This window comes from Telopea speciosissima, chromosome 3, assembly GCF_018873765.1.
Source record: "Telopea speciosissima isolate NSW1024214 ecotype Mountain lineage chromosome 3, Tspe_v1, whole genome shotgun sequence".
Classification (NCBI taxonomy): domain Eukaryota; kingdom Viridiplantae; phylum Streptophyta; class Magnoliopsida; order Proteales; family Proteaceae; genus Telopea; species Telopea speciosissima.
The window spans coordinates 5549179-5576711 of NC_057918.1; the positions used below are offsets into that span (position 1 = coordinate 5549179).

General features: G+C 37.9%; 2 protein-coding genes and 1 pseudogene across 2 annotated transcripts; 2 read left to right on the forward strand and 1 right to left on the reverse strand.

Moving 5' to 3' along the window:
• Nucleotides 1-1798: 1798 nt before the first annotated feature.
• LOC122654505 (GDSL esterase/lipase At3g26430-like) lies at nt 1799-6019 on the forward strand. The gene is made up of 5 exons (XM_043848628.1): nt 1799-2070; nt 4287-4496; nt 4763-4932; nt 5287-5557; nt 5742-6019. The coding sequence occupies exons 1-5, from the start codon at nt 1815-1817 to the stop codon at nt 6005-6007; spliced, it is 1173 nt and encodes a 390-aa protein (XP_043704563.1). The 5' UTR covers nt 1799-1814; the 3' UTR covers nt 6008-6019.
• Nucleotides 6020-8901: 2882 nt separating this feature from the next.
• LOC122654041 lies at nt 8902-15997 on the reverse strand. Its single transcript, XM_043848011.1, has 7 exons — nt 15558-15997; nt 15253-15423; nt 13586-13756; nt 13306-13485; nt 11388-11855; nt 9320-9972; nt 8902-9265 (listed from the first exon to the last, which is right to left on the reverse strand). The coding sequence occupies exons 1-7, from the start codon at nt 15948-15950 to the stop codon at nt 8902-8904; spliced, it is 2400 nt and encodes a 799-aa protein (XP_043703946.1). The 5' UTR covers nt 15951-15997.
• Nucleotides 15998-21414: 5417 nt separating this feature from the next.
• LOC122656895 lies at nt 21415-26788 on the forward strand (annotated as a pseudogene).
• The last annotated feature ends 745 nt before the right edge of the window (nt 26789-27533 follow it).

A 27533-nucleotide genomic window follows, 5' to 3' on the forward strand; every position in this document is an offset into this window, starting at 1 on the left:
GAATCCAAGAACGTGTTTGTTTGATTCTTCCTCACAATATCATCAACAGAGACCCACCACACCCACGGATATGTTGAGGCAGTTATACAAAGTGATCTCTATTCTCACTTTTCTATTATCTCATGTCACCTACTCTACATCATTTTCACAATCCCACGACTCCTCATAGTCATATGTAGATGTAGTAGCTGGAGAGATATTACTACTTTTCTTTTACTTCTCAAACCTAAATAATGAACTTTTATAATCATTATCTCAAGTGATTGTATAAATTACTTAAATTTCTTATTATATTTAGTAATGAATCATTTTATATGTAATATTTTATTTTATATTTTAAAACAAACGGATTTGGATGCAGAGTAAAATGAAATTTAATAACCAAATTTGAAATAATTTGGAGTTATGGATTACATAAGTTTCTTTTCTGCTGGGCTTTAAAATTTCACGCTCTTTCCCTTCCCTTTAATTTCTCTTACAACCAAATGGAGTCCGAGGTATCAAACAATTTATATTTTAGTATAACACATTTTTTATAATGATGGTAAATATTATCTTTACACACATGTATTCCAAATTGTACATGAAAATGACAGCTTTTACAATGACTTAATGTAAGTCACTTTCAAAACCTTTTTATATCTCTAAGGTAAATAAATTTGAAAATCAAACAAGAAACAATTAAAAAGTGTTAAGTTTTAAATACACCTAAAAATGTGTCATTTAGACAATCCCATTAATTATTTAGGATGAGAAAATACCATGGAAAATTACTGCATGTCTTATTATAATTAGGGAAAAGTTTTCATACACTGTGTAAGCCGTGTATGTGAAACGATCTCTCACAAAAAATTGGAAAAGTCATAAATCCTCACCCATTAATTAATGCCTTGAAACTCCCACCCTCTCACGTACACGTTTTACACGATCGTGTACGGAAACTTTCCCCTTATTATTATTATTATTTTGTGCAAAAATGATAAAGAAGGTCTTCTCCCACATGGGTCGGCGGGTGCTTCTCCAACGCGCATCCCATTGGGCTGACATGATGGGTACCCTGGTACACATCTCGATCCACATCATGCCAACCTAGCCGTTGGATGCACGTTGGAGAGGATCTTAATCTATAAATGGTGGGGCACATGTTTGAAGTGGGCTATAGGCCACCTCTGCCCTACACGTTATATGTTGCATAGAGTGATCAAAACTGGAACGTCAAAGAGTGGAAGCATGTCCCCTCATTCTCATCCCATTTTTCTTTCAGTCTTCACAAGAGAACAAGAAGATATCTCTTTTTGTTATAGAATATAACAAGGATCTGTAAACAATCAATTCAGATACCATTAGACAAAGAGACTTGGCAGAATTTAAAAAAATATATATTTATTGGGTTAAGGTTTTAAAAATACCAACATTACGTAGGAAACTAGAGAAATCTGATATGCCCATGAATCCATCCATGAATGATCGATCAACTAGTTTTAAAATATACAGATGAGACACCTATATATGACCTAACCAAAAGACAAAAGTAGGGATGAAGGGTTTTATGTTTACTGGGCAAAGAGTGTAAGCGACAGAAGTAACGCAACCACGTGACTTAGCTGCTGCGGGATTCGATCTCCTAACCACAAGTCCATCATCTCCTTTACAATAATTGTACTATTTCCCCTTTACCACTACTACTTCTACGGTTCTACCTTCTCTGTTTCTTGTTGTGTGGGAGTGAGAGAGTGTCACAGCATCACTCACTCTTGCTTTTTCTGCTTCTTCTTTACTTTCACAGTAGTCTTTTTTGTTCCATTCTTTTTTCTATGGGTTGTGACCTCTTCAGAATTGTTGTTGTTCTAAGTGTTTTACTTTCAGTAATCATATCCTTCCCAAGTTTGATTTTGGCTTTAACCCCATCCCCATGTGAGTTTCCGGCGATCTTCAACTTTGGTGACTCTAATTCCGACACCGGTGGCCTCTCTGCAGCATTTGGACAAGCTCCTCCACCCAATGGGGAGACCTATTTCCATTCTCCAGCAGGAAGATACTCCGACGGCCGACTTGTAATCGATTTCATAGGTACCACCTCTCTTTCTTTCTCTCTGTCTTTTTTTTTTTTAAGGACTCTTCCATACTGCATTCCATTAACTCACTGTGTAACTATTATGATTCTTATTGAATAGTAAATGCTTTAATATAATATTATGAAATGAGAAGTGAATATTGTAGGGAGAGTGGGTAGTGTGTCCTTCTTGGCTAACCACTGGTTTTGGGCATTAACTAGTCCATCAAAACCTTCAATTTGCTGGCAAATAGTGATAGCCCACCAGAAATGCTTGCAGTTTGGTTACTATTGGGGATGAAATTGAACATTTTGTTGGTAGTGTGGATCTCAGTCATAATAGCTGAATAGAAAAAAAAAAAAAAAAAAAAACAAAAAAAAGAAAAAAAGAGAGTAAATGGCCTAATATAATTGCAGTTTCTGTCAAGAAAATTCTGAATCCACATTTTTTTACCATTTCTGAGCATTGCCCAAGGCAATTAGAAATGATATAAATTAATTTCTTTCCAGTTGACAACCAAGAAAACCTTTTTATCTTTATTTCCTACTGTTTGTAGAACAATTTCCAGTTTTTTCCTACTTTTTTCCCCCTAAAAAAGGAGTTAACTTAGAATTTGAATTGAAATACTGAAAGACAAATCTTATAAAGATTGGAGCTTTATGGTACAATAGTTTACAGTCAGTCATGTGAGGGCAATATGGTAGGATGCCTTTAAATAATAAGCCGGCCCCCCATTTTTGTTGTTTTTTTTTGGGGGGGGGTGGATTTCCACCGACTCTCTCTCTTGGCCAAACATGCTTGCTCTTTTATTTTATTTTATCTTTATCTTTTTGAAATGAATACCTTAGCTGAAAGCATCTTCACAAAGGAAATCTTACCTTCTACCCAAAGAGCACACCCAAGAAGAAAAAGAATCCTACCTAAAAACAAGGAGGATGAGAAGAATGTTACCTCTTTTTTTCTTTTTTGGTAAAAGTAGCAGAAGATTTATTGATGATTGAGAAGAATATTACCTGAAAAATCAAATTATTACTGTACTATATGCAAATATAAAAAAGAATCGTATTCTAGGTCTCAAAATAGGGCAAGTAGCAGCCATTGTGCTGCCTACACCCAGATAGGGGCTAAATGACCGCCTTACCCACTGCCCGAGCACCCTGTCCGGGTGGGGTCCACGTCTCTGTCTGGGTGTAGGCAGCACAATGGGCACTACCTGCCCAGCCGTAGAGGATCCAAATTGTTCAAAATACACATGAAAAGTGAATCTTTAAAGCCTTCTTTATGTTTGGGGGGGGGGGGGGTGAGGGTGAGGGTGAGGGTGGGGGAGGGGATTTCCACCTGTTAAAATATGGAAATGACAATTTTGTTTTGCAATTCACATCTAGATGTATCTGTTGATAACTGAGATAGTCAAAAGGTTCTATATGCAAATATGAAAAAGATTCATATTCTAGGTCTCAAAATACGAAGAATATTACCTGAAAAATCAAAATTTTATTGTACTATATGCAAAAATGAAAAAGAGTCATTTTTGGTCTCAAATACCCATGAAAAGTGAATCTTTAAAGCCTTCTTTATTTTGTGAGGGTGGGGGAGTGAGAGTGGGGGTGGGGATTTCCACCTGTTAAAGTATGAAAATGACTATTTTGTTTTGCAATTCACATCTAGATGTATCCGTTGATAACTTAGATAGTCAAAAGGTTCTAAGAAGGAAGTGAAAGATAGTGATGTAGTGAGCACACTCCATGGAGACGAATGAGAGGGGTTTTAGTCCCACATTGGTCAAGTAGTGTGCAGTTGCTGATCATATGACTTTGGAAATGGGCTCTCCACCCTGAAGCTTGGGCTTTGGGTTTGGACATCATTAAGTGGTATCAGAACGGGTTGTTAGTGCACTAGCCATGTGGGGTCCCATGGGCCAAAGCTGGAGGAGTTGATGCAATGAGTGCACCCTATGACCAGAAATAGGAGGGGTGTTAGTCCCACATTGGTCGGGTAGTATGCGATTGCTGGGCATATGACCTTAGAAATCAAATAAAAAAGTAGGCCTTGTTCACCCGCCCACCCCTCCTTCCCTGACCCCCCCCCCCCCCAGGTATTCTTGTGTATGTTTTGCTTCCATTGGCAAGATCTACATTACCAAAACAATGTCAATTTTAAGCAAATAATACAACTCCTAATATTTTTATAGGATCAAAGAACGAAAATTTATGCATATCTTCATTTTGGCAGCAAAGAGCTTTGGACTTCCTTATCTCAATGCCTACCTCGATTCAGTGGGCTCCAACTTCACTCATGGAGCCAATTTTGCTACTGCTGGATCAACAATCAGACCACAAAATACAACTCTCTCACAAAGTGGGTACAGTCCTATCTCCTTTAACGTCCAATTCTATCAGTTCAATGATTTTCATCGCAGATCTCAAGTGGCTCGTACAAAAGGTAATTCTATTAGTTCCATAACCACTTTCATTAATAACATTACTTCATATCATATTTTATATGAATTCTTGGAATTGCACTTTCTTGTGAGCTTTAATCATATAGAAAATTCCTAATTTTTTCATAGAAAGTTATGACCTAACACAATAAGTCTCTCAATGTCAGTAGTATTCCATTAAACTAACATAATAGCAGGACGATTTCAGCACTAGATTACATTGATATTGATATTAAAAAGTTGGGCCTTTTGGATTTTTTTTGTGTAGGTGTTGTTTGGCAGGAATTGATGCCCAAGGAGGAAGATTTCTCGCGTGCCTTGTACACATTCGACATTGGTCAAAACGATCTAACAGCCGGCTACTTCCTGAACATGTCGACTGACCAAGTCAGGGCATATGTCCCTGATGTACTGAATCAGTTCACTACCATCATTAAGGTGAATGGCCTCACTAGTATTCTCTTTTGGGTTTATTTTAGAACTCTCTCAGCCCACTGATTGATAGCTTATATGTTGGGTATATTCTATAATCTTTTTATGTTCTAATATAAGTCTACTTGAATAAGGAATAAGGTTGTGGTGAGCCCCACTGGATAGAGCCCATCTAACTTAAAACCCTAGTCTTTCCTATAAATACTAGCTGGAGACAGCAACCTGTTTATTCTAAACTTGATATGCAGGATATATTGCTTTAAGCAACCTTGTGCTTAAATCCTAAACCCTAACATTATATATGCTTCATTGGCTGTGTGGTGAGAGTTTAATTTGATGTGTGTGTGTGTGTGAATGCAGTATATATATGGGCAAGGAGGGAGATCCTTCTGGATACACAACACAGGCCCTGTGGGCTGCCTTCCCTATATTCTGGATTGGTTTCTTATCACAGCTGCACAAGTTGACAAAGCTGGGTGTGCCAATCCCTTCAATGAGGTGGCTCAGTACTTCAACCAGAGATTAAAAGAGGCCATGGCTCAACTCAGGAAAGATCTTCCATTGGCTGCCATTACCTATGTTGATGTTTATTCTCTCAAGTACTCCCTCTTCAGCCAGGCCTCCAAGCATGGTAACTGTATAATTTTAATCCTTTGCTTGCTACAATTACATTCAGTAAGCCCTCTTATAATCAATATTTCCAAATTGGTTCCACTAGTAACTAATACTCTAATACTTGTAATTACAAGAGGGCCTACTCTACTACTGTTGCCTGCTCTGGCTGGATGTCTTACAAGTTTAAAAAACAATTGCAGGATTTGAACAGCCGCTTGTAGCTTGCTGTGGACATGGAGGGAAGTACAACTACAACAGGCACATAGGGTGTGGATCAAAGGTCACCATGGATGGAAAACAGATTCTACTAGGGAAATCCTGCAAAGATCCATCGGTTCGGATTATCTGGGATGGAGTACACTTCACTGAGGCTGCTAACAGGTGGATCTTTGACCAAATTGTCGATGGATCATATTCTGACCCACCCATTCCATTGAAAATGGCTTGTCATCGTCTTACCAACTGATCTAATTCATCTGCTTACCAGCAAATAGATCTTTTCATCTGTCATCTGAAAATAAAACTTTTAGAATAAAGGGAAAGGAAACATTTCAAACTTAGATCCAAGGGATTAGAATGTTGCTTAATAAAATTGCATTTTGGTCCAACGACTGCATCAAAGTCCACACCCCCCCACCAGAAGAAAGCATTTTAAGAGCGCTCCTTAAAGCCAAATTTGGCGACATAATGAGCAACACCATTAGTTGATCATTAGTCCCTAACATCCACAGACCCATTTTAGAGTTTTCTAGACCGATTCCTACCTGGATCAGATTGGAATCAGCCGGGGCTGATCCGGATCCGGATCATGATTGGGGTTTCAAACCCTAACCCTGCTGTTGTAACTGGTTGAGATTGGGTATTGGTGAGCCCAGATCCACCAATGACTAGACCTCCAAGGTCCACTGTCTAGGCCTTTTTGTTTCTCTTAGAGCTTCCATCCTTCATAAAAAAGCACCAAAAGTACTACTAGATGCTTTTCAGTATCAGAGCATTAACTTTAGAATTATCAGGAAATCAGCAATCACAATGGAATTACTTAATATCTTGATTTTCAGCACTACTTGCAGGATCTTAGGAGCTCTCTTTCATTTGACAATGTTCAGAAACCTTGTAGATAAGGGCTTCCCTCAAGAAATCCAATTTTTGAACCTTAAAAAAGTATTGTGAAGAACTGAGGCTGGTTTCAATTATCCTGTGTAGGCCAAAATCCCTGGATCAAAAAGAAGAAGAGGAGTGATATTTGGACTCAGCATTAATGTCATACATAGTGAGAAACCAATCTTTCAACCACTGATCTAACAACCAACAACCCCCAATTTGTCCAACAGGGAAAAAAAAAGACACAAATTAAGAACATATATTTGACTTGTCTTTCAGGTAGGTCACAGTAGTTAAGGTTAATTTGTCTAAAATAAAATTACAGCCACTAATTAACCAGACCATGACGGTTTAAGCAGTTAAATTTTTGTCACCACCCAAAGAAAGGGTGGGAGAGAATGACCTATCATTTGGAACAGCAAATGTTTCATCTTACAAGTTTCTAAAATCTTTTCAACTCAGACAAAAAAAATTCCCCCCCCCCCAACCTTACTCTAGCTAATAGGCTACAAACTATTTGACTTGAACACCAGGATCCTAAGAGGGTTCAAAGGTCTTAGGCATCGGTATTGGTACTGTATTGTTTTCCGTCAATACTGATACGAATTGGTTGTATTGAGTTTGATCGGACTATTTTACCCCCTTCAAAATAGCACCCGGAGCCAATCCCCTAGCGGTCCTGCCACCACGCCGCAGAACGGGAGCTCGTGTGGAACCTTTTCTTTCTGGCATAAGGGACGTATTATAATATTACGGCCACGGGTTCATAACTACTCCTCTTATTACAGGACGCTTGCCTAACCGACACTTAGATCCGGCTCTACCCAAACTTTTTTGGTTTACCCCAACATTACCCACCTGTCCAAATGTTGCTGAACAGTTTTTGGATATCAAACGGACCTCCCCAGAAGATAATTTTAATGTGACCAGTTACTTTGTTTTTTTTTACCATTTTACCTTCCCTTGTATCAACACCACATAATCACAAAACGAGTACTGGCAATATCAATACATATGTGCTAATACAGTAGAAAGGATACCAAGGATACCGATACCTAGAGTTTTGATTTATGAAATACTATACGAACAACTATATTTAGTAATTGGGTGTTTTTTATTCTCTTATCAATTTATCATGCATTTTTTTGTGTGAAATCAATTTATCATGTATGGTGTTATAAGAATTTCTACATATTAATTATTCCACAAATTAAGAAGTGTCTACGTAGTTGTTCTTATAGTATTTGAGTTTAGTCTTCTTTTTTTCTCTCTCTTATTTGTTGAAGACTCGAAATACCTTATACTATTTCCGGGTACCCATCTAAAGTCAGTAATAGCCATCAGTGAAGGAATTCCTCCTCCTTCATTGAGGCTGAAGGAAAACTCGATCCTTGTTTTTATTCCTCTCCCTTTATTCTCTTTATCTCGATATGAATAATTTTATTGATAGAAAATGAATTACATCAATGTGAATATCAAAGTTATAAACCACAACAAAATCATCTTAAACATTTATGTTTCATTGAGTTTGGAACAGAAAAAAAGAATACCAAGAAAAAATGAAAGGAACAAAACGACACAAACTCCATGTGCATTGCATTTGCATTTGCATTTGCATTTTTGCACATTCACAAGCTTTTAAAATCAGTGCTCCCTATTCCCATCACCATCAACAGCCCCACCATCAAAGAGAGACACATACACACATCAACGCTCTTCTCTCATGCAAAGATTTTGAAAAGTAGAATCGGAGTCGAACCGGTCAATGTCAATTCTAATCCAAATTGATCAAATTCGATAAATTGATTGAAAATAGATCAAAAATACTCATAGTGAGTCTCCTGTACCTGATTCATATTGCTATTCATTTTCACTTAAAAAAATCCAAAGAAATAAATAAATACATATACAGAGAGAGAAAGAGAGGATCGTGGAACTGTGTAAGTGAGAGAAATGCCTTATAGAAATTGGGAATTATTGGCATCGATGGAATCCAATCTCACCAGCATACTCAATCACCATCTAATCACCACCAGCTGTAACTAACTTCCCAACCCCTCCATCGGTGGGCCACCACTCCCCATGTGATCGCCACCTTAGTTCTCTCTCTCTCTTGGTCAAGTTCATAGTTGTAACAGAATCCGAGAGAAAATCTCCAGAAGAGTCCAGATCAAAAATCCAGCCATGTCCACGAACATAGAGCAAACCCCACTTGCCTCTTCAGACTCTGTTTTCTTTTCTCAAGGAGGTGATGTTCACTTATTCCACCTTCCAAGCATAGAGAAATAAGCAAAACCCAAATAACCCATTTGGATTATCTCCCTCTAACGAGCTTGAACTCGCCGTCTGAGATGATGACAATGGAGTCGACGGCGGCGATGACAATGATAACAATGTTGATAATGGAAATGCGGTTAATGATATCGGCCTGAATATGAACAATGCATGGTGTAGACCAGGACTAAATAACCAGTCATGGACATCCCAATACACTTCCACTCTAAATTTACTCATGGATATAGATTCGTTACCTCTGAATTTCCATTGGAGATGCTTCACATGAATGACCAAGTGCCCATCTATCTTTATCTCCATTTCTGGATCAAGCCCACCAGTACAATTACAACTATTGTTGTTATCGCCTCTCTCACTTTGGTGGTGGTGGTGGTGGTGGTGGTGGTGGTTCAGGTTGTTGCAGTCTATGGAAATCTCATGAAACCTGCCTTTCTCATGGAACTTAACCCTTGTAGAGAATTTCTTCTTAGCAAATATATGTTCTTTCTTTGAAACCAGGATGGGATCGATCAGCGATGGCCGGAACCTTGTCTTTCTGTAAGCATCCTTCTTCAGGTCCCCAAGCAACAACACGACTTCTTCTTCACAGACAACGGCGACATAGTAATCCGATTGAGGCTCTGTCTTTCCGTCGAACTTGGCCATCTTTAGATCCCAGAAGACGTCGACGGCCTTGCCTTCCACCATGAAACGCTTGGAACCTTGTTTCCTCCAGAAGTACCATGGCTTCAGTTCGACCTTGCAGGTGTAGTGGTTCTCACCTTCCGGCCCTTCCACTGAAACGGAAAGGCCATGGAGCAGTAGATTCTTACACCATGTGATGGAGATGAGACGGCACTGACCGGCAATCTTTGTTCTGTAGACAGACACGAAGACACTCTGGCCTGACCTGGTCACGGCGGCTGGATCATCAATCGCCTTTTCTCCAGATGAAAAGCAAGCATGAATCCCAATTGGGTCTTGCATTTCCCAATTACTTGAAAAATCAATCAGATAAGAAAGGGGGATTGTTGATCCAATCGAATCAGAAACACAAAGTTAAGAAAGAACCCACCTGGGAAAGACGAGTTAATAGCTCTGTTAAACTTTCATGGAGAAACTGAGAGATCTGTGTGTCTTAACAACAAGATCCACTCCTAGATCCTGCCAGAGGTGCTCTCTTGACAGAGCATACATTTATCCTAAAACAAAGAAAAGAAAAATGATCTGTACCCAATTTCCAAACTGGCAATGAGAAGGCAATGGCTGGGAGTGGAAGTGTGGGAAGAACAGACGCTTTTTTTAAGTGTTTTTATACCATATTCAATAATCTGAAAGCCTTGTTGTAGGCTTCTGAAACTGAGGTTTATTAATTATATACTTTCTTTCTTTAATAAAACCGCTTTTCGAATCCAAGGTGGTTTCATTTCTGTTATCTTCTCATCTCTACTAAAATATCCTTTTTCTCACGAAAGGTGAAAAGTAAAAGGAGCGCAGTCAAATTAGAAAGCTTGGCTTTTCCGATGTGGGGTTTCCCTTACCCTTTACCTTTTCTGTTTACTTCCCTCAAATAATTTTGGCTGGTGAGGTTTGTAATTCCGACCTTTATAACCTTGTAGAAATGTTAAAAGGAAAGTATTGATGAGGCAGGAATCTAGGAGTGACAGTTGCAGAAAAGTCTGAGGAATATGCGGTGGCAGTTGCAGATCTGGTCGAACTTCAAGTGTCTTATTCTTATCTGCATTTGAATTGGGAGAGTATTTCAAATCAGCAGATCAATTTCATTGGACCAAAAACAGTTAAAAAAAATTTCTACAGTCTAATCCTTTCTTTATGAGAAGAGTTCCATTTCAGTTAAAAGAAAGATACAATTCAAGTCCATTAAAGGGATTCACAAACTTACTTTATCTTAATCTATAATAACCATCTAAAGGAATATATCCCAGCAAATATAGATGCTCACAGTAAGCATTATAGGTGGTATTTTTAACTACTTTCCTAATAATGAGTTGGGAGAAGAGGGTTTCGTTTTCTAATGCGGGCATCAGAGGGTTCCCCTTTTTCAAATCTTTCAAAAGGGGAGGAGAAGGAGAGGGGGTTATTTAGATATTTCTCTGATCTGGATAACAGTGAAATGTGAGTGGGTACAAAAATGATCCGCATACTGGCGTTGTGGGAACCTTTTCCCCTAATGAATTATCACTCTTGAATGTTAATGAAAATTATACAGAATTTGTTCAATGATGTAAGAGCAGTTTGCCTAACAAAAGAAAACAATAGATTGGGAGGAGAGAGAGATTTTGGTATCCTTGTATCCTTGTATCCTTGTATCCTTGGAATGACAATTGCAGGTTCCATTATCATTTTACATTTACAGGTGATAATGCACAATAAAAAAATAGAGCATTGCCTCCTCAGTCCCACTGTGCTTCAGAAAGTCAAAAGAACTGAACTAAAAATGGTGCTCCTCAGCTCTTGCATTTGAATTTCTCTAGATCAATGATCATCACAGTGATATCATCCAAACTTCCTCTGCTCACAGCAAGGTTCACAAGCTCCTTACAAGCTGCCATGAGCCCGCCGGAATTTCTCTGCTGAAAGTGGTTGTTCTCTTGATTTTGCACATGAATCTTCACTTTATGTTGCTTGATCAATGGAATCTTTTGTAACTTCGATGACGGACTCAGGTTCTCACCACTAGACTCATTTTCATCTTTCCTAAGATTATTTTTCTTATATCTGCCACTTTCTTTACTTGGAGACTGAATCTTCACTTTCTGTTGCTTGACCAGCGAAATCCTACGTGCTTTGGATGGAGGACTTAAATTCTCACAACCAAACCCATCATCATCTTCTTTCCAAAGGTTAACAGTTGATCTTTGCTTGTTTGCAGCCAAACAGCTGCGTGTTGCAGTATCAACAGCTTCCTGACCACCCACCTATGGAAAGAAAAAGCAAACAGCCTACTTAAAAATTCCCAACCAAATAGGTAATAATCTTCAATCAATCACCAATAAAATGTCTCCTCAACCACAGGACTTGGATATTGCAAGGGAAATTGTTTCCAATTTCAGGTAAAAGTTCGTTTCTTCTATTTTTAATTAAGCAAATTCTTTTTTTTTTCCTGGTAAAAGTTATTTCTTCTACTATTTTTAGTTAAGCAACTTCTTTTTTTTTTCCTGGTAAAAGTTATTTCTTCTACTATTTTTAGTTAAGCAACAGGTCTCCCTCCCCTCCCCCCCCCCCCCCCCCCATCCCCCCAATAAAAAAAAGAAGCACAGGTAGGTATTGCAAAGGAGAAAAGATAACAGTTCAATTCAAATCACCTAGCCATATCCCACTGCTTAGAATCAGGCTATACTTGGATCCTTTTGCTAAATTCCACCATACTGAAGGCCATATCTGTTATACTCATATAAAAAAGGAAAAGAAACAAAAACAAAATAGAGGATAAGAAAACATTATAGCTATGATATTTAGTATCCCAACAGCTTCTTTGAAAAAGAGTAGTGTATGTTCACTCAGATCATCAAGTTACTCATCAAGCCAAGTTTTGGTTTGGGGATAGGATCTTGGGGTCAAGTCTTGATATACATTTCAATCTGTCTAAACAAATCTCCCCATTACACAAAAGTCAGTCTATAATCTGCATAATATACTAATATCTATCACCAAATATGCTCACTAAAAAGAAACATCCAGACACCATAGATTTGGGATCAGCAAAGATACACAGTACTTACTTAATAGGCCCCACCACTCCCAGACAAAAAACCAGCTGATCAGGTAACTACATCCTGGAATTTTTACTAGATTTATTGAGCATCTAAAAAGTGGTATTTTATAGGGTCAGATTCATCTAAGGAGGTATATTCTTTTACCTGGGAGAGTTCTTACTGGGATAGCTAAATGTTTGGTCCCCACTATGTGCACCTTGTGACCTGAGTTTTGCATTGTACTGAAAATATGGCTTGGACCAAAATTTAGCACAACTTGTCAACAAGAGATCGTCCTGCAAGAGCAAGTGTCACAGATTGCTCCAACTGGATGGTGCAATTTGTCACAATCCTACGCTAACAATGTTGATCCTTACTTAGAACCAAGATATAGAAAACAAACAAAATCTAATCCTGCCACAAGCATTGGGGCCAGTAAACTTATCCAATAATGGATGGCTGGATGCAATCAACAGAGACGTATCAAGATTGCTATTTGTAAGGAGTAAAGACAGAAACACACCAATCATAAAAAAAAACAAGCCATATGAAAAGCATTTGATAAAATGATAAAGATTGAAAAACATACACAAGCAAATAGCTTTTGAGTGTACATCAAAGCTTTAACATATCAAGAATGCTCCATGATAAGAGCATGTTACTTCCTACTAACCTTTTCCCACAGTCCATCTGTGGCCAGGACAAGAAATTCCATGTCTGGAGTCAAATGCAGGGTCTTTGTGTCAGGCTCGGCTATTACCCAGTCCTTCAAATGAACATCTCCAATGCTTCTAGAAACAGAAAGTATCCCATGGACTCTCCAAGCTCCTCTGTGGATCTCTACATAGCCTCCCTATATTACAATATGAAAAGAAGTAGTCTAAGTCATATCCCGTAATTAATCATGGCATTGCTGAGCTTCACTACATAAAAACGAAAGTAGCAACAGACACCTTGTCTTCAATTCTGTTCCTCTCATCCTCCTGTCCAGCTCTGTGGTCTTGAGTGAGGACTTCAGCCAAGCCATCTCTACAGAGAACTACCCTGCAATCTCCCAGGTTTGAAATAAAAATATCACCCCCTTCAATCAGCGCAGTCACACAGCAGGTGCCGCTGCCTAAACCCTGTGGTTATTTCACGAGTTAAATTTAACATTCCCACAGCATCAAACCAAGCTTAGACACGACTAAGGAAACATAACAAGAAAAAAAGTTGGATTTAAGCTCTGTCATTGCACCTTTTTCAATTTCTCTTTTCTTTTGTTTGTACAAGAAATGCAATTGAAAGAGCATCATACTAAATAATAACTAGAATGAATCTAAATGGAATACAAATTTAAGCTCTGTATCTTTGAATTTAGGATTATTAACATTATAAAACAATAGAGCATCCACTTGGGTAGCTTTTGCAAATTGCCCAAAAAGATCATGCATGATTTTTTTCCGCTTCCCTCCAAAAAAAAGATCATCAATACATAGTAAATGGAAAGAGGCATTGGTTACGCAAGCTGGTTAACGGTCATCTTGTTAACAAATTTGCATTGATGGAATGTCACAAAGAATTGAGAGAAATTTTTTGAGTCTCATAAACAACATAAATCTATGTAAACCATTTTACCTTCAATCATATGCCACAAGATGACCTTGATCTGGAATTTTGTATACTTTTTCCCCGGCCTGAAGCAGGCAGTCAATTTCACGGTTATATGCATTCTATTATTACAGTTGTCACTCTATGTCCATCACGAGGTGGACAATCATAACAGCCCAGAGTTCACGACTAATGGATCAACCAATTGCATTATGGATGGTGACAATTAGATATGTTTACCTACTTATCTTGGCCTTTTTAACACGTATGTTGTTTTCACAGTCTGTACTCATTAATGTTATAGATGTCCTATTGACCTAATCAATTGACACTTTAGTTGGCTTATTTGTATAACCATATACATATACAAATCTCACATTCTAATGAAAAACTACATAGTGTACATCAAAGTGAACTTCGATAATACCTCAAAAGAATTTAATCCCCAGTGAGAAAACAGAATAAGGTTTCAAATCTTCGTAAATTAAAAATCAAATGATAATCAAATTTGTAACAAAAATGTTTTCATGCCACAATCATCTTCATGTTCGGCATTTGGGGGGATAGTAATCAAATCCCCAAGGTAATAACCAGCACAAATGGCATTCACCAGTAAGATTGGAACAATTAGATTGCTACATAATAGAGTTCCTCCCTGTCAGAGAGTGCTTCATGGCCTGAAGGTCAAAGCCTCTGGTCTCTATGGTCTGCTATTCTGTACAACAGAAATGTAACAGATTTCTGCTAACTACACCTAGCAGCAGGTGGGCAGCTTATCTTGAATAACAACCCTAAGTAGGTTGTAAGTACCAAGAAGGAAATATGGAAAAGACATTTATTTAAACCAAAAAATTATATATATTTGAAGTGAACAGAGAAAGAGAACAGTTTCAAAATGAAAACTGCCCTTGCAAAAATAACAAGAACTAATGTTGGAGCCAGTCATCCCAGGAGAAAACTTTCTTGATTCCTTACAGTTTATTTTTGAAGAACTTCTCATGGGAAATAAATAATCAATGGTATGAATAACCTGTTTCAAGAAGTCTTGGTCCGTCTTGAGATAAGCAGCTTTGATTGCATCTTCCTTGTGCATATGCCCTCTACTCTTATCCAGCATTTCGAGTATATTTCTGTGTAAATTCTCCGCAACAAATTCCGCCGCCCTTGTACCTCCGTGTCCATCATAAACCCCGAAAAACCCCTGCATTTCACGAGCAACATCTTTATCTTATTTCCTTGCACAGGATTAGCAAACTCCTTTCCTTTTCCCCAAAAGAAGGAATGTCGGGATAGAGACATGAAGTGTTGAAAAATAAAAATATGAAGTCGTTTTACCTTCCTAGAATCCCCATGTAAGGCAGAAACAATCTTGTGGGTATCTTCCATCACCTTTTTCTTCCCTTTCATGGAGGAAACCCCAACTTCGACCCCATCGAATCCCAGAGGTTGGTCTTCGATCGTCTTGTCCTTGAGGAGAAGCTTGTCTGTCTGTATTTCTCGCAAGACCTGAGGAATCTCAATCTTGGGTGGTCGTTTTCTCTTCAAGGATAGACAGGACGACGTAGTTGATGGAGTAACATTGGTAGCAAAAGACGAAGGTTGGACGTCGATGTTCTTGACGTCTGCTAATAATGACGAATCGCTTTCTTTCGAATAACGAAATTGAGCAGCAACTGCATTGCCCAATGGCTTCTTGGTATCCTCCGTAGCCACTGAAATGCTAGGCATTCTGAAATAAATTTCAGAGGACTAGAAACTAGAGATAAGAGAGAGAGAGACTCTCCAAGACTACAACGATTAGAAGCTAAGATGGGAATGGAGTAAGAATGGGTCCTTAAAAGGGGAAAGATGGAGTAGTGTAGGGTGGAGCGTCAGAGAGAGAGAGACAGAAAGAAAGACTCCACAGAGATTTTTCATGGCGAGCCGTTAGGGTTTCTCAGTCAAATGTTTGAAGAAGTTGTGAGAAGGGAAAGAAATCGAAAAAATGAAAAAGAGAAGAAGACAACAGTGGAGACTATGAAGAACCAGGGAATCAGGATAGACCGTTATCGTACGATTAATGCCGTTGTAAATTGTAACTTGTAACAATGACAAATATTGCCGTATTATTTATTTTGGGGAGCGTTTCCTACAAGGGCAGTTGAGGAAAGAATCTGCACATTACATTAATGAGGGGTGGGAAAATGGTATCATACTATCATCTATACGGGGATCTGGCTCTTCTCCAGGGAGTCCAGCCGTTGGATGCCCGTCGGGCTCCCTAGATATGAGCTCATCGATATGGATTGCTGGATGCGGCATTTGTCAGGTGTCAACATCTCCACCAAATACTGTCGCATTGCCACACTTTAAGGAATTGGAGAGGATTATTTTCCGGGTTTGGGAGGGATGCCTTATGGCACAAGATCAAGATAGCAGAGTGAATCAGTGACTCTCAAAGAGCATGCATTCTTCTGATAAAACACCAACCAACTTAGCAAGCAATTGTTGCCATTTAAATCGACACCGTTGGATTGAAGCCTCTCAATGGGGTCAAGAGGATAGACAAAAGTGAAAGATGATCTAGACCAAAGGTATCTAAGAAGGATACATGCTAATTTTTGTGGATCTTTGTGATATCTATGAATCCCCAAAGAAATGGTTCCAGAATAATTAAAATGAATATTTTTGGACGAATTATTATTGTCACAAAAATCTATTATTTTTTCAAATGTCACAAAACATCTATTATGTCATGTGTATAGAAGATATCCATTACGACCATGAAGAGGACATGGCCTACTCATCCAAAAAAAAAAAAGGACATGGCCAAGATTAGCAACATGTCAAACTTTAGAGTAAATTTCATTTAAATACCCATTTTGTATTGACACACATCCCACATGTGTACGGGTACTCTAGACATTAGTGTGCACTCTCCCAACTCTTAATGGGAACATACAATTTAAATTAAAGAAAACGCTAAAATGGATGTCTCAAAATTATTTTGTGATTTTCGGAACCATCACCTTCCATTGTTTATATGGATACAAACTATGTAATTAAACTATGGGAAAAAGAACATTGTTTGATCATGTGGAACCTACACCTAGACACAAGAATGCACAAAATACCACCCCAACTCCCATGAAATAAAAAATGCCATCTATATTGATGCCCATACACACTCTCATCGCCCCCATGCGGGCACACAGGCAATGATCTATTATTGCCTTTAAATTTTACTATATTTTACAATTGAATTCTTTGAATTCAATAAGGGAAAAATATAATTATTTAAAATTTTTTATTATAATATTTAAATAAGAGTTTAAGTAATTACAAAATATGATTCCAATAATTTCATTCTTTTTTCAAAACTGATTCCACTTCTTTAGCCTTCCTATTAGTTGCAACCAAATGGAGTTGCCATGTGGGTTGACAAGAATTTGTCTTCAATTTCTCAAAACTTTATCCATGTCGTGTTGACATGTAAGATTTTGGAGGAATCAAACTTTTCCACGAATTAGGATTCTTGGTTTTTTAGGTAAATAAGTAGCACTCACTAATGTTGGTGCTCTCGATAAAGCCCACTTTTGGAAATTGCAACTATTTCAATGGTACAATTTTAATCCACTATTAGTATGAGGGAGAGGGTTCGTCACAATGCCTATGTAAGAAGGAATCTGCACACTACACCTACACTAGTGAGAGTCTAGAGAATGGTATTATCTATATGGTGTTTACATGGGGCTCACATGATAGGAGAGAATGTTATTGTGGGCCCCATATTTATTATGTGAGAAAGGTATTTTATTTTTGAAAGCATAAGAGAACTAATTGGAATCTGCACCACCTGGCACTGCGGCTCATACTTCCTTTTCCCTATATGAGATAAGTAAGTAACATGTTTATGATTTTCTTTGATTTAGCACGATTTGATCTTAGTTTTTTTTTTATGAATAAAAAATATATATTATATTTGAAGAAAAAAATTTATGCCCTTCCCATATAATGAGTCGTGAGGCCCACATTGACACTCTCTTGATCAAATTTGAGACCTATTAAACTAATATGTATCTTGCCCTCTTATTGGTGTGATTTTCCACTTAGATATCATGGAAATCTCTTTACATTATTTTTTGAAGCCGCCATACATTAACCTCCAAAATTTCCTTTTCTGGTGAACTTTGGATTTGACTCCAATACCTTTAACAACCAACAAAGGTCCTTATCAAGCCAGCAGTTTTGTTTGTTGACCCATATAAATTAGCATGTTCATTTCAGTTGAAAATAAAAGCAACCAAAATATCAACATATTAAACAAGAGAAAATTCGAAGTAAAATGACAATATGATTCTTTTAGGGGAAAAAGATTGTCAGACCAAACCATTGTGTTGTTTTCTTCTCACATGATTTTTTTCTCACAATGTGGGGTCTGCATAAATGATACTTTTTTTATGACACTCATTCGTATGTCATGTATGTTCCTCCTCACACTAATAACATGGCGAATCTTCTCTTTTTTTTTTTTTTTTTTTTTTTTTTTTTTTTTTAGGTTTCTATTGAATTTTGGGATCCTACAACTCAAATGTGGTTGTACATTGGTGGGCTGGCTAGGCTTCCCTTATGACAACTTAATTATGGGTTACATTCAAATTGAGCTTATTTTTTTAGGCTCGTTAAGATGATATAAAATGGATAGAAGCAAAAAACGAATGCAAATTTTGTTTACTTTAAACATTGTTTAATTGTAAGCAAACATAAGAGGTGTGTAAATCTAGAGTGGTCAGTGGCTCACACTAATTTTATGCCCAAAAACCATAAGATAAAATCATCAGAAGCAAAATATTTATTTTTTTTTCTTTTTAGTGCTTATGAGCATTTTTCTTAGAAACAATGGATCCTTTGTTGAGGGTTGATATCTTATATTATATACATGTTAGTATTTTTTTGTTTTCCTATAAATTGTGTGACACAGGGTTATTAGAGTTATGAAATTTGTTTCTGTAAATTTAAAGAGACGTGAAGAAGAGAGCGTGTAATCCGTTCTCCATTGTTAGTGAAATTTTCTCCCATCCGTCCGTTGAATTACGTACCTTAAGTCATGCACTCACGATTTGTTGTTGTAGAAGTATAAAAAATAGTTTGAAAAGTCTGAGGGCAGTATTTGGTTAGCCAGCCCAGCTAATAGGATGGGAAGTGACCGTTGAAAATTTCAAATTCATCCAGAGAAGTCAATAAGTAGAGGAATGGACTTATGACTTGTGTATGAGCTTCTCAGAGTTAGGAGGTGAGAAAGATTCCAAATCGATATTTTTCATTCAATTTGCCTCCTCACCATAAAAAGAAGCCCGATAAATTATCCCAAGCATGCACTAATAATGCAAATTGATGGATTGGGTTGAAATCGGAGTCGGCTCCTGTCAATCTAGGCAGCAATGCTGCATGTGCAGCACCTGAGATGAGGCGGTGCATATTTACCACCTTACCCCTTGCCCACCTCATCTCAGGCGCTACACATGGCTGCATGCTGCCCGGATTGACAGGATCTTTTTCAGTTGAAATCTTACGAATTTTAAACTTATGACATTTCATCGAAGTGAAAGTTTTCCAAATTATGACATTTCATCGAAGTGAAAATTTTCCTTCACCGGCCGCAGGGAGGGGGGATAACCATCTCAACATTGGGAGGACTCTTGTACCATCACAACTTCTACCCTCTATTGTTTGGAGCCGAAACTATCCCTTCTCTTAGGTATTTGATGGTATCGATGTCTGTGGTGAAAGAATGGGTGAGAGGAAACTTGTTTATTTCATCTATCAAATCGAAATATCTGTCAAGAACTTCCGTAATAGACCATATACCCATCAGAAATTGGCTTGGATTAGATGGGAATACTCCTAGGAAGCATAGATAACTGATTCTATCATCGGGTGAACATACAAGGGGTTCTTACATTTGTCTTATACCATCAGATTCCGTCCATCATATGAGTCTGTAAGTAAGGTTTTAATAAATGGGAGGAGGAGGAGGAGGAGGAGGAGGAGGAGCGACAAGATAGGTGAATAAATCTCAGGAGGTCTACTAGATGTTTACTCATTTGTTTTGAATAAAAAATATCTATTATATGGGAGAAAGAACAATATCTGGTCGTATGCGGTGTGCGCCAGCACCTGTGCCCAGACAAAGCACCAGTTGTAGATCAATCCGATAGCATATCTATGCGACTATACCTAGGAGCAGCACTGGCTAATTAGGATCCGCACCTGTAAGCGGAGTCGAGCAGGGCTGGGCCCCTTTACTATGCAAAATGACCATTGTGTCCCATGGAAAGGCAAAAATCTAAGGGGATGTGATAGTTATTTCACATAACTTTATGTCTGAACATAGGGACTGCACACCGCACACGACCAGGTAACGTTCCCTTTTCCATATTATATTGGAATAGTAGAGACGTGTTTCCAAGCTTAACAAAACATCCTAGCTAACATCTGTACATGAGTAATGTAAAACAGTTGTGACGTGTTTTTAAGCATAGCAACAAGTCTATGTCGCCACTTTTGACCTTATGGGCTTCTGTTTATAACTCAACCCTCCTTAACTCTCCAAGTCCCAACCCTCTATTGTAAGGAGGGTGGATCCCATCACTTCGGGACTAGGGTTCTAAAAATCGGATCAGATTGGCTGAGGTCAATTCCGATTCCAACCAATTCGAACTGGATCCTATACGAAAATTAGGGTTTAACAGAGTTTTGGCTAATTTCCGCTTATGTTGGACCGATTTTGATCGATTCCAAATCGGATTCGACCTGTCAGATCGGTATCCAAATTCCTGGTTCTTAAACCTCATTGGAAGTTGGAACATGCATCTACTGGCATCTCTTCACGAGAGTAATAAGTAAAAAAGTGTTACGGTCAGTCGGGGCACCGGGTTCGGGCAGCAATTGCCACAGTTTCGCTTTCTTTCTGGAGAACTCGTACGCTTTGGAACCAATCCAAATTCCCAGTTGCCACCTCCCTTTGAATCGTGAGTTGTGTTCTTGAGCTGCTCTTCCATCAGCAATTTTGTCCACATCTCTCATATCTTATCTAAATTCATTTTTTCAAAACCGCCTTGTTTTCTTTTTCTGGTCTCCTTAATTGGAGAAATTGGGTAATCCTCTCATGGTTTCCCCTGTCTAATTCGTTCTGGATTTGATTTGATTGGGACACCCTGATCGGGAAATTAGGGTTAATTATATTTTGTCTTCTCTGAAGAGAGCTTTTTATTTTTCACCTTTATTTGTTCTTTTTAATTTCTTGAAGACGACGACAATGCTGGGAGATTCCTCATCTGAACATGAAACAGACGACGATTCAGCGTTCGTCGAAATCGACCCCACTGGTAGATATGGTCGGGTTAGTATTTAGTATTCTCTCTTTGTTCTTCTCCTATCCACACCTATGCTCCCATTTATCTTAACTACTGGAAACTGATTGGCATACCAAATTATAATTGTCGTTTCTTTTACTAATACTCTGTGATTACAGTTCATCAATTTGATATTTTGATGTTTATGGTCTGTATATCTTGTGTGTTCATAATTAGCTCTTACCTTTTCCTCATTGATGCTGTTGATATGGTTCTTATTTGGTTTCTGCTGGCCTGTTCTGATGCTTTTGCAGTATGATGAGGTTTTAGGGAAGGGGGCATTCAAAACAGTGTATCCTCCTTTTCTTCTCTCGTTTCATAAATTTATGGCCCTTAATTAATTCACCCACTAATACTTCATAAGTGACACTACATTGGTCCATTATAACTGCCATTACTAGTAACTTGTGTATCCTTGATAAATGGATTTTGTCAGCTATAGAGGTTTTGATGAATTGGAAGGAATCGAAGTAGCTTGGAATCAAGTCAGGGTGGCTGACCTCTTGAAGAATTCAGTGGACTTGGAACGTCTCTATTCTGAAGTCCATTTGCTGAAGACTCTGAAGCACAAGAATATAATCAAGTTTTACAACTCATGGATCGACACAAAACAGAAGAATATCAACTTCATCACCGAGATTTTCACTTCGGGGACATTACGCCAGTGGGTTTTCCTTTTTCTATTTCATGCCTCTTCCTGTTATTCTGATTCCTTTCCTAACTTTCCTGTTTCATTGTGATAACTTTTAAGTTTCTTATTCTGGAAGGTATCGTAAAAAACACAAGCATGTTGATTTGAGAGCATTGAAGAATTGGTCAAGGCAGATATTAGCAGGCCTTCTCTATCTCCACAGTCACGACCCACCGGTTATTCATCGGGATTTGAAGTGTGATAATATTTTTGTTAATGGAAACCAAGGTGAGGTGAAAATTGGTGACCTTGGACTCGCTGCCATTCTTCAACAAGCTCGCTCAGCTCACAGTGTCATTGGTGAGTAATTGCTTATTTTGTGGGATTTAACTATTGGGGTAACCTTTTTCTTGGAGACTACAATTTTGTGACTATGGTTATAGGGACTCCTGAGTTCATGGCACCAGAACTTTATGAGGAGGAATACAATGAGCTTGTGGATATCTATGCCTTTGGAATGTGTTTGCTTGAGTTGGTGACCTTGGAATATCCTTATGTTGAATGCACCAATGCAGCTCAAATATACAAGAAAGTGACATCGGTAAGACAGCCTAAGTATTTAACTCGCATTTGGCTTATCAGATGGTCACTAGTTCTTTTATTCTATTTATCTACTATGCTGACTGATCCAATTCCAAGAGCTCTTCTGTCCGTGGTTGTGTGAATTACTTAGAAAGTTTGGAATGGACACACTGTCAAACATTCTCAACTGTTGACGAATTTCGAAGTCCCTAAAGATTTTTAATACATAAACTGCATACTTTTTGGAGCATCTATGGTCTAACAACTATATCTTTTAAATCTTGTGAGATCACCTCCAGAGAAGATTAAAAGGCATCAGATAGCCTTGGCTTTATCCATTTGAGCCTACTCACGGGCCAGGTTATTGGACTTGGGTTGTCCCTTCCTTTGGCTGGCTATTGGGATTTGACAGTTCTCATTTTGAAATCTCATGGCTCTTTTGGGGGCAAGATATGAGTTCATTAGTATTTTTCATTTAGGAAAGTGATACTGGACATGATCAGCAAGGTTAGGTTGTCTTTGGGTTCCACATGGGCCCAGCCCACTTCCTATGTCAAACTTCGTTCCTGTTTTACATGGCCGATGGTTTGGTGTGCTTAATTGGTGTTTGGATGTTTGGTCTTGTCTAATTTTGAACTATGTTTAATTTTATTGTTAGGGGTATTCTGAGACTCATTCATGCTGGTTTGTTGTTGAGATCTTCCCATACATCTTTTTGTAGATCCTAGTTTCAATCTCCTCTTATTTTGAAACTCTGACCTGATGTTTTGACCAAGTCCCAAATTTTCCCATCAACATTCAGTAACAGGATTCAGACCATCAGTTACCTTTCTTTTTTGATAAATTGAGTGAGCCAGATTCTTTTGGTGGTTTCCCCATCGGCAAGAATTTGATTTTGCTTCTAATTTTAAAATTAGATTTTGGTGTAGGAATGGTTTCCTAGTCATTTAGAATGATGAATTAGTTTTTCCTGTGTTCAGGAAAACCTTATTTGGGAAGTGGTCTATTTAGATGCTAAGTGTCTAAGTAAGTCTTATTTAGAAAATTGGTGTTTCTCTCTAATTAATATCTCTCTCCCTTAAAAAAGTCTTACTTATCAGGTTTAAAGTATCGGTGGGGTTGATATGGGGAAGCTGAATTCAAGAGATGTCTTGAATACATGACGACGCTTAAGAGACACTGGATACATTTAACATCTGCATGGATAATCTTTGAATACATGCAAACTAGTATTTTTTAGCATCTACACAATAAATAGCAATATATAATGATTATCTGAATATTTATCTGGTGAAATGAAAGTCCTACTTGCCATGGCCCTTTTTTTTCCTTAAATTTTTTAGTTCACTTGAAAAGTTGTTTGGTCACCTAGCCAACAAACCTGAAAGAATGAGATCTTAATAGTCTGATGATGAATGGGAAGTAAGTTATTACAAAATATTGGAAGGGTGCAAATTAGTGGTAGGACTCATGAAGTCTTTAAAAGATTTATATGTTATAAGGATTTTTCTGGTAATATCTTCATATTAAAGGTTGCCTAGAATTAGAAAAATATGTATATGAATGTATTGCTGAAGGAAGTTCTACTTATATTGTTGAGAAAGCTTATTGGACATAATGGTTTATATGAGTTTATCTAGCTTTTTTCTTCCCCCTCCCCCCTCTTCTCCCTTTTTTTTTTTACTTATGTTATTTTGTGTAGGTATAGTTCCAGAACATACAATGGTCACTCACAACCACATTTAGTTTTCTAGTTTCTTGCCTCCTTCCCATCACCTTGTTAATTGATTAGATTATCTTTTCTCTAAAACCACCTCTTTTTCTGAGCAAGTATTGAAAATCTCTATTACTTGTATCTCTACAAATTTTGATTGGTTCTACTATACAAAAGCTCTGATTTATGTGTCAATAACTTGTATGTATCGAATCTTTCAAATTTTAATTCATGTAATGGCATCATAGTACCATTGGCGAACCTTCTTGAACTGATCTTATTAATTGTTTCTTTTTAGGGAATCAAGCCTGCATCATTGGTGAAGGTAAAGGACCCTGTAGTGAGACAATTTATTGAAAAATGCATTTCAAATGCTTCCGAGAGGTTGCCTGCAAGAGAGCTTTTGATGGATCCTTTTCTACTATCAGATGAGGAGAATGAAAGTTTTGGTCGATCTTTGCGACCAACTCCCTCTCATTTAGGTAAAAATTCAAAAGTGCCTTCCTACTATCTGAGCCTTTAATTTATTTCTTTCTACCAAAAGAACTCAAGTTGTTGTCCATCCCTCTCTTTGGTGAAAAAAAAAGGTGAGAAAGATGAAGCATTTGAGGGAAGCCGAGACTTTATGGTGAAAAGTCAAAGAAAAGATGTCGACACAATATTCCTCAATCTACGGATTGCTGATTCTACAGGTTTTCCATATATGATTCTAGTTCAATTTTTTGAGGCAATGTTGTTTATATGAGCATCCTAATCAGCAATGAGACTACCTTTTTGCCCACAGGTGATGTTCAAAACATTCAGTTTCCATTTGATATCGAGGAGGATACCTCAATAAGTGTTGCTAGTGAAATGGTCCAGGAATTGGACTTGACAGATCAAGATGTTACAGCCATCGCTGGGATGATCGATGCTGAAATCCGTGCCCACGTTCCTGGGTGGACACCCAAAGAAACTCCAGGAGATAATATGGGTGGGGATACCTATGAATTAGAAAGTAAAGATGAGCTATCCCCGATGACAAGTGACTCCGGTCTTTCTTTAGGTGGTTTGGTCCTGGATCGACTTCCTTCAGGTCGCATGTATTGGTCAGACTCCCCCAAATTACTCATTGGAAGCCCTCAAGTTCAGCATTCATCATCAAACTTTGTTTCTCAGAATAATTTGAATAGCAATGGTGATTTGATTAAAGATATTGAAGAATCTCTATGCGAAGACAAAACCGGAGGAGGTTATCCTAACGGTGTGACTTCACCCAAACAGAAAGAAGAAATCTCACTTTTGACTCTTGGAACTAATGATAACATGGACACTGAACAACATGATGGGTCCTCTTCTAATGAGATTAGTAGAAAAAATAGTAACGATGATGGTCCTGTTGATTCACAGTTTTCAGTTAATCAAAATGTGAGCGACAATAAAGAACATCCACCAGGTGAGAATTGTGAAGTGTTGGTGGAAGTAGAGTCGGAAGATGTCACAGTTGTCGTGGAGAAACTGGAACATTTATTGGTAATGCAACAAAAGGAGTTGGATGAACTAAGGAGGAAGCATTATCTAGCAATAGCAAATCTCCTAAAGGAAATGCCTCCCGAAACTAGTGACAAAGTTTTATCAATTTGTCATTCAAAGGTTTCTCGTTTCAGGGTGGACGGTGAGTCACATGAATTGGACAATATTGCAAATGCTACCATGTCTAACAATCTTATTGAGCAGGGCAAGGTTGTCGGTATGCTAGAAAGCTAAGATTATGTTTACATTGTCGGAGGAGTTAGGAGGCTAGACTCTCCATCTAAAGATTTTGCTAGTGGATAGGTTTCTAGAGATAGGTCCAATATGTTAAGAGGAGAATGATGGGTATTGCTGTCATTTTGAGAGATGCTTCCACCTCATAGTTTAGGAGGAGGCCTCATGCTTTGAGCATTGGATAACAAATTCAAGGAAGAACTTAAGCATGAAAGGTGCAGCTCAATGGCTCTGTTCTTCACCAAAATTCTATAATGCTATAAGGGGCAGATTGTCAGATATAGCCTATACCTAATCACAAGTTTGTTCATGGTTGAAAGAACAGATATATCCTAGACCCGATCCTAAGTTTGTCCACGCATGAAAGAAATTGGTTTTCCTTTAATACTCAGGTTGATTGACTTGTATATCTATAGATCGACCTAGCCCATAACTGGGTGGAATATACACTGTACAGAACGATGTTTTCTTCAATTTAACAGCATTTGGGTTTCCACCTCAATGTGGTGGCATATCGGCAAATTATTTTTGTTCTTGTGCAATATATGTTGGTACATTTTTGAAAAAGCAGGTTACCTATGGGGGCTGTTTGCTATTGTATTTGATTCATTTCAAACATTAGAATAGAGTGATGGTGGGTTTTCCTTTGTGATATATGTTCTGATTGTAAGATGGGTGGGAAATTCCAATTATTAATGAAGTGCTTTGAAATGTGGGGAACACCCCATGATTTGATGGTTCCTCGAGTGCTAGATTGAAATTGTTATGGATTCGATATTACAACTTACATATGTTTCTGTCATATTATAATTACATTAAATTCTAATGGGACTTTCAGATTCAATTTCTTTTTCTTCCGTTCTATACAATGCAAAGACCATACATTTTCCTGCCTTAACCAATTGCAATCTAAAAATAAATTTTTGCCTTCTCAAACTGCCAACTGAATGCATTTGAGGGAGGAATCTTTCTGTAAATGCAGTCTCTCTCTCATTATTGATGTTTTGATCTTTGGCTTGATTTTTCTCCGTTGCATGTTTCTTTTGGATTCTAGTCACTGCTGTAGAAACAGGAAGTCTTCTTTCATAGAATATTTATTTAAGAAAAAAAAATTCAGATACAGTACAAGCAGAAGCTGATGAGAGTCCCTCTGTTGCCAGGTGGTGACTTATTTTATGATGGCAATATAGGATTGATCACCCTCCCATTGTCTAGAAGTTTTTGCCCATAATTGCTAGTTTATG